At 43.4% G+C, this 8,602-nt stretch overlaps 1 protein-coding gene across 2 annotated transcripts in view; it reads left to right on the forward strand.

Annotated features, from left to right (window-relative positions):
• The window catches only part of LOC110520315 (ubiquitin-conjugating enzyme E2 E3), a 39,517-nt gene extending 35,533 nt beyond the window's left edge, over positions 1-3,984 (forward strand). For both annotated transcript variants that reach the window (XM_036974822.1, XM_036974823.1), the window contains exons 5-6: positions 274-421; positions 3,131-3,984. In XM_036974822.1, the coding sequence (XP_036830717.1) occupies positions 274-421; positions 3,131-3,228 (246 nt within the window). In that variant the 3' untranslated portion in view covers positions 3,229-3,984. The remainder of the gene's footprint in view (positions 1-273; positions 422-3,130) is intronic.
• Positions 3,985-8,602: the final 4,618 nt, after the last annotated feature.

Below are 8,602 nucleotides of genomic sequence, written 5' to 3' on the forward strand. Positions count from 1 at the left end.
TGATAAAGCCTGAATGTGTTTCATGATTTCTTCCTTTTCCACAGGTCAATTTCCATTCAAGGATTTACAACAGTAAAACACCAATCAGGGAGTACTGAGCTGTCTGTCTGGGTTGTTTCCTAGCCAGGATCTACTTCCTGTGGTCTCTTAGGTTACGTCCCACACTAGGTTCTACGACCATAGAATCAACAGTCGGGGTGATCTGTCTGTGATCTTGATCTACTTTGTGTTGTTTCCTAGGTGATGTTAGATCTACTTTTTGCTTTTTCCTAGGTGACGTTCCGCACCAGGATCTACCACTGTAACATCAACAGCCAGGGGGTGATCTGCCTGGATATCCTGAAAGACAACTGGAGCCCCGCCCTCACCATCTCCAAGGTGCTGCTGTCCATCTGCTCCCTGCTCACAGACTGCAACCCTGGTGAGTGACGCAACGGTCAACCAATCAGACATACAGTAGATATACTGTACACGTTAGACTGTAACCCTGGTGAGTGACACGGGTTCTCTATGGCAGGGAGTCAAACCAAATACATTACACTGCAATTTACTTTTAGAATGTTTGTGCTGTGTCAGACGTGGACAGCCAGAAAATGTTATTCTACCTTGATGCATGCTTTAATTTCTACTTGAATGAAGTCGTTTCTAAACATTTTCTAACTAAGTAATCCTGTTTGCCTGCCTTGAGAGACTTGGTTATCTAAGGTCACCCTCTTACCTGTAACGAGTGCGCTGAGAGTCGGGAAGCAAGTTCAGGGAGTGAGTGTTTTAATAAATAAACGTACCATAATACAAAACAAGAAACCACGAACAAAGCACAGACATGACACAGAAACAGAAACAGAACCAATGATGCCTGGGGAAGGAACCAAAGGGAATGACATATATAGGGCAGGTAATCAAGGAAGTGATGGGAGTCCAGGTTACAAAGTTTTAGAGTCCTTGGCTAATTTTCAGCTTAGAACTTTTTTAACTTCTCATTCTATTCTTAATGAGCACCAATCAGGTTTAAGACCTGGACATAGCACTGCACCAGTCTGGTTTAAGATCTGGACATAGCACTGCACCAGTCTGGTTTAAGATCTGGACATAGCACTGGACCAGGATGGTTTAATACCAGGACATAGCACTGCACCAGTCTGGTTTAAGACCAGGACATAGCACTGCACCAGTCTGGTTTAAGACCAGGACATAGCACTGCACCAGTCTGGTTTAAGACCTGGACATAGCACTGCACCAGTCTGGTTTAAGACCTGGACATAGCACTGCACCAGTCTGGTTTAAGACCTGGACATAGCATTGTTTCAGCGGCTATACTTGTCTAAGATGATGTGCTATGTTGTTTAGAACAGTGGTTCCCAAACTTTTTATAGTCCCGTACCCCTTCAAACCTTCAACCTACATCTGTGTACTCTGTCTAGCACCAGGGTCAGCACACTCTCAAATGTTGTTTTTTGCCATCATTGTAAGCCTGCCACACACACTGTACGATACATTTATTAAACAAAATAATGAGTGTGAGTTTTTGTCACAACTCGGCTCATGGGAAGTGACAAAGAGCTCTTATAGGTCCAGGGCGCAAATAGTAATATAATAATAATCAATAATTTCGCACTTTATTTAGCGATCTTGCATATAAAACCTTATTTGTTCATCAAAAATGAGAAGGGTATGATTGAAAGGATGCACATAACTCTGCAATGTTGGGTTGTATTGGAGAGAGTCTCAGTTTTAAATCATGTTCCACACACAGTCTGTGCCTGTATTTAGTTTTCATGCTAGTGAGGGCCGAGAATCCACTCTCACATAGGTACGTGGTTGCAAAGGGCATCAGTGTCTTAACAGCACGATTTGCCAAGGCAAGAAACTCTGAGCGCAGCCCTATCTAGAAATCTGGCAGTGGCTTCTGATTAAATAACATTTTCACAGAACCGCTTGTTGCAATTTCGATGAGGCTCTCTTGTTCAGATAAGGTAAGACTGGAGGCAGGGCATGGAAGGAATAATGAATCCAGTTGTTTGTGTCATCCATTTCGGGAAAGTACCTGCGTAATTGCGCACCCAACTCACTCAGGTGCTTCGCTATATCACATTTGACATTGTCTGTAAGCTTGAGTTCATTTGCACACAAAAAATCATACATTGATGGAAAGACCTGTGTGTTGCCCTTGTTAATGCAGACGTACAAGAGCTCCAACTTCTCAATCATAGCCTCAATTTTGTCCCCCACATTGAATATAGTTGCCGAGAGTCCCTGTAATCCTAGATTCAGATCATTCAGGCGAATAAAAACATCACCTAGATAGGCCAGTCGTGTGGGAAACTCGTCATCATGCAAGCGGTCAGACAAGTGAAAATGATGGTCAGTAAAGAAAACTTTAAGCTCGTCTCTTAATTCAAAAAAGCGTGTCAAGACTTTGCCCCTCGTTAACCAGCGTACTTCTGTATGTTGTAAAAGTGTTACATGGTCACTTCCCATATCATTGCATAATGCAAAAAATACACGGGAGTTCAGGGGCCTTGCTTTAACAAAGTTAACAATTTTCACTGTAGTGTCCAAAACATCTTTCAAGCTGTCAGACATTCCCTTGGCAGCAAGAGCCTCTCGGTGGATGCTGCAGTGTAACAAGTGGCGCCGGAAGCAACTGCTTGCACGTGCGTTACCACTCCACTATGTCTCCCTGTCATGGCTTTTGCGCCATCAGTACAGATACCAACATGAGCAGCAGCTACGTTTGGCTAAGTGGAATACCCACGAGAGAGTAACGGTTCATGTGATTGGATGTTCATTTTTTGACTAGGCTACCTGTATTTGACATAGTGTTGTTATTTCGCTGAACACTAAATGGTTTATTTTTATTTTTGGCAGTGAAACGAGGGTACTCAGGCAAGAAAAAAACCTCACCCAAGTGTATATTGGGAGCCATACGAGCCAGGGAGCGATACGAGCCAGGGAGCCATACGAGCCAGGGAGCCATACGAGCCAGAACCGCCACTGCTTATACTTGCATGCGGCAGCCTTTCCTTTAAAACCTGTAGAAATAAATGTTCAATAAAATAAAATGTTAGACTTAGGCAGCCCTCTTACTAATGCATTGCTCATCTCTCTTCCTGTCTTCTCCTCTCCTCAGCGGACCCTCTGGTTGGTAGCATTGCCACTCAGTACCTGACCAACAGAGCCGAGCATGACAGGATAGCCCGACAGTGGACCAAGAGATACGCCACATAGAGGTCACGACTCCCGACCCCGTCCTGTCTGACCCCCCGTCCCCCCAGCCCCTCTGCCTGCAGTGTGAAGGTCCCGGAGGCGACGTCACATTGTGCAACAAATCTTTATAGCCTTTACAATATGGACTTCTGTGTATCTGTCTGATTACTGATTCTACTCCTCCACATTTTACCCTGCTATGAGGACTGGGTCTGAAGAGAGACCGAGAGATAAGCAAACCCCAACAGGCATTGTCTCACGTCAGATAGCGCAGCTGCGTCTCCGTCTGCACTGCTGATAGTTCATGGCAACACAGGGCGTTAGAATGACGCCATCTGTCGGAAGACAATGCCCAACAACAGGTAAATGTATATTGGAGTAGAATTTTGTAGCTGTAGATTTTAGCTATGTTTAAATGCCTCTACTTGCAAGTCTTGCTTCTTTGGGATATTAAAAAATAACATGTATTTTGTGATGTAATAAAGGAAACTATTCCTCAACCAAATATGATGGTGCATTTTAGCCTTCTCCATTATCTGTATGAAGTTAAAGAAGAAAAATCAACTAGCTGTTGTAGATTATTAGAGAAGATGATGTCATTTATATGAACGCCAGACACCCATTTCCACTTACGTAGTTACATTATACTGTTGTGACTGTTTTACCTTTGTCAATTTGTAATGAAAACAAGATTTCATTTCAACCTTTTTGTAGTGCAGCAAAAGATGAGCCACCACTGTAACATCCCCAAAACACAATAAACTTGTCCCAAGGGTTGAGTTGTACAGTGTAAACTATTGGATGATCGACTTGGCAGCTGGAATTCAATAACCTGGGGTGCATCCAGAATGGCACCATATTCCCTATATAGCACACTTCTTTTGACCAAAGCCCTATGTGCCCTGGTAAAAAAAATAAGTGAACTACAGAAGGGAAAAGGGTGCCATTTGGGATGCAGACAAAAGCTCAATTTGTTCAGGCCCAGTATGCATAATGAGAGGACCCGTCCCCCGGGAAATGAACAGGACATTGTCATTATGTTGCATAGAGATACAGTAGTCACTCAGAACTACTGATATGCAAACTGCCGTCCTGTTATCTCTTGGGGTGTATAATGCCATAGTTATTCTACTCCTTTTGCCCTGCGAGGACTGGTGTGTGTAGGAAAAGACAGTGCTCAAATCGACCCAGACTTAAAGTGCAGCTAAAATAGCAGATTCACATCGGTGGGGAACAGACGGTGAAGTCCATCCTATGAGGATAAAAAAGAAATACTTTTGGGTCTGGAAAGAGAGAGAAACTGATAAATGCTATTGAAGTAGACGTTAGTAGCTATAGTAGATTTAGAATGTAACTGTGGATATACTGTTATCTGTATATTAGCTATCAGTCTCTTCACTCTATACACAAAGACACAGGTTTCTGGTTTATTTATCTGTGTTTTTTCTGTATTCTCTCTCGATCTCAGACTTGTTTGATGTGTGGTTTGAGAGATGGTCTTTGAAGAGTAGCTGCTGTCAGTGTTCAGGCAAATTTTCCTCTTTTCGCGGTCTAACCTCAACAGTGCAGTGAGAGGTCGATGTCCTCTGGTCTTGAGTATAATGTGTCATATTGATATTCTGGAGATGGATGGAAGAATTCCTTTTATGGGTGCTGTAGGAGTAAGGCCAAGTTAACCCTAGATGCTGGTCTGGGGTCAGTTGTGTGTTTTGCCTCAATGGTTGAGGTTAGGATGTGGGTAGGGCAAGCTGATCCTAGATTTGTATCGAGAGGCAGCTTCACCCCACGGCGGTGCTTTACCCCACTCAAAGTTAGACCTCCCCCTTGTGGTTGTTTCTTTGAACTACACACATACAGTTCCGTTGGAAAGTATTCAGACCCCTTGACTTTCTCCACATTTTGTTACATTACAGCCTAATTCTAAAATTGATTAATAAAAAAAATCCTCAGCAATCTACACACAATACCCCATAATGACAAAGTGAAATAAAAAAAAACAGAAATACCTTATTTATGTAAGTATTCAGACTGTTTGCTATGAGACTTGAAACTGAGCTCAGGTGCATCCTGTTTCCATTGATCGTCCTTGAGCTGTTTCTACAACTTGATTGAAGCCCACCTGTGGTAAATTTTTGATTGGACATGATTTGGAAAGGCACACACCTGTCTATATAAGGTCCCACAGTTGACAGTGCACGTCAGAGCAAAAACCAAGCCATGAGGTTGAAGGAATTGTCCGTAGAGCTCAGAGACAGGATTGTGTCAAGGCATAGATCTGGGGAAGGGTACCAAAACATTTCTGCAGCAATGAAGGTCCCCAAGAACACAGTGGCCTCCATCGTTCTTAAATGGAAGAATTACAGCCTTATTACATAATAAGGCTGTAACCTATCAATGTGGAAAAGGTCAAGGGGTCTAAATACTTTTCGAAGGCACTGTATCTGGGAGAGACCAATACTGTATTATAATACTGTATCATATAATGGTCTTGTCCTATATTGAGTACCCTCTATGATCATATATCTATGGTATGTTGCTGGTTTAATGAAGAGGTGTTGGTTGATATGATGCTCTGAGAAACTTACTGATTTCTTGCTGTGTGATTGTCTACTGTATCAAATATGACACAAAATGTTTTTATATTTTGTAGATAATTGCTCAAATTGTTTGTATGATTTATCTGACTTTCTATGGGAAAATATGCTTATCAGATTAATGGCTAGTTGAAAATCTTAACTAGTTTTCACATTGTGTATAACAATTAATTACGCTGTGTATTTCAGCAATTATGACTGGAATAACCACACAAGGGAGATAGTAACATAAATGTGAATCCTGAGAAGAGAGTAAATCATTCTATTTGCAAAGTTTAAGTGTGTTAAGAACTGCAAAGCTGCTGGGCTTTTCACACTCCACAGTTTCCCTTGTCTATCAAGAATGGTCCACCACCCAAAGGACATCCAACTTGACACAACTGTAGGAAGCATTGGAGCCAAAATGAGCCATCATCCCTGTGAAATGCTTTCGACACCTTGTGGAGTCCATGCCCTGACTAATTGAGGCTTTTCTGAGGGCAAAAGCGAGTGCAACTCAATATTCAGAAGGTGTTCCTAATGCACAACACACACATGAATACACACACAGACTGAAAGAATCTATATGGCTGGTAGGCAGCAGAAGGCAGGGCATGCCGTAAGGCTCGGCAGTGAGGCATCAGTCCTGCTCTCTCAGAGGAATTCAATGGAGAGTGTGGCCTTTCCCACCTCTGTGTGTGTGAGTGTGTGGTATGCCTCTCTCGTGTGTGTGTGTGTGTTTTTCTCTGTGTGTGTGCATGCCTACAAGCGAGCGTGCATGTCTGTATGTATTCAGCGGAGAGTGTGGCCTTTCCCACCTCTGTGTGTGTGAGTGTGTGGTATTCCTCTCTCGTGTGTGTGTGTGTGTTTCTCTGTGTGTGTGTGCATGCCTACAAGTGAGCGTGCATGTCTGTATGTATTCAGCGGAGAGTGAGTGAGGCCTTTTGCCGGAGAACATACCCTTCAGAGCTAATAGGCAGAACAGTGATTAATGTAGATGTGGGAAATACTGGATGGTCTGTCAGCGTGATAGATGAGAGCTGGACAAACTGTTCCAATCTAGTGCTGAAATCCAGACAGTTGTATTACTGACTGTATCCGTAAGGGATCATGTTGGACATCTGAATCTCACCTAGTTGTTTTATGTGTTAAGGCATTAATATTAGAGATAAGGTTCATATTTTGTGCAGTATTTATTCGATTAATTGACACATTAGAACCATTTCAAATTATAATTTACATTAAATGGAGCATATTTCTAGTCCTAACTCCAGACTGCTAGAGTAGATATAGGTGGGTTGAGAACAGACTCCAGTGGGCAGGGGCACCTTCCCTCCTTTCTTGTGGTGATGGAGCCCAGTGGGCAGGGATACAGCAGAGCCGACACCTCTCTGTCAGCACGATCACACCCGACCCCTCTCTGTCAGCATGAATACACCCGACCCCTCTCTGTCAGCATGATCAAACCTGACCCCTCTCTGTCAGCAGGATCACACCTGACCCCACTCTGTCAGCATGATCACACCCGACCCCTCTCTGCCAGCATGATCACACCCGACCCCTCTCTGTCAGCATGATCACACCCGACCCCTCTCTGCCAGCATGATCACACCCGACCCCTCTCTGTCAGCATGATCACACCTGACCCCTCTCTGTCAGCATGATCACACCTGACCCCGCTCTCCTCTCCCGTGGGTTTAGAGCCATTACAAGTGGCAGACACAATGAGTTAATTGTGACCCGTGGTCTGCTGTGCTCTGTGCTGCGATCACAGCTCTCCTAAATGCCATAAGCCTAAGCCACAATAGAAGCCCTCTGATAGTGTGTGTGTGTGTGTGTGTGTGTGTGTGTGTGTGTGTGTGTGTGTGTGTGTGTGTGTGTGTGTGTGCTCAAGCCTTCTCGGTTGTTTCTCAAGGACTATGTGTTTTCAACGGCAGGCAGTTTAACCTCTCCTTTCAGCTGAAACACTTTTCACTAGGCCGGCATGGTCATAATGAAATCACAAAAGCTAATCAAATTTTAATTTGATGGAAAATTGCATGGGTTCTCTTTTTGAGATGTTTTTTTCTTCTTTGTAAAGAATGTAGTGTCGAAGTTATCACTCAAGGACACACTTTCCAAGCACGTACTATATCGTATCACATTCACTCAGTCACTATTCCTTGGAAGAATCTCTATCTCCATTAAATTCAATCTAGCAAACCTAATCTCCAAATGGAAGTTTTTATTTTCACCTCTAGTATTCAACTCAGGGCATAGTACTGTATGCGTGCTAGTGTATGTGACCAACAGATGGCGCTGTAGCCACACTTTAATTTCTGGCTGTGCTGCATCCAGCTAGCGACACAGAGATTGAAGTTGCTTTGTCTTCATGGTGGCTAAGTATGTCCTCTGGGATTCTGTTGTGATTGCAGCTTAGCAGTCAGCCAACTAGCCAGCCAGCCAATCAGTCTCCAACATGAGATGCTCTCCTCTCACAAACCACAGCTGCTGCTGCTGCTACTGCTGCTGCCTGGATCATTGGCCCCTTACCATGTCACTGTGGAGAAGAGGGGAGAGTACGTTACGTAGTTCCTCTTTTTGAGGTTTCTTCATTTTCACCTCTTGGTGCTGCTCAAGATTCAAGAAGCTGTATGGGCATTCAGCTTATCAGCAAGGGCTCTGATAGGCTATGATGACTGACCTATTTTGGGTGATTTTAGATTAGGTTAAATGGGTTTAATTTAGATCATTTGAGTGAACTGCAGCAACCCAGAGTACTATGAACCTGTCTGGATTAAGATTTTTAGGATTTTTATCCTTGGTCAGTTTTGATCTTGACG

This window comes from Oncorhynchus mykiss, chromosome 3 (assembly GCF_013265735.2).
Source record: "Oncorhynchus mykiss isolate Arlee chromosome 3, USDA_OmykA_1.1, whole genome shotgun sequence".
Classification (NCBI taxonomy): Eukaryota; Metazoa; Chordata; class Actinopteri; order Salmoniformes; family Salmonidae; genus Oncorhynchus; species Oncorhynchus mykiss.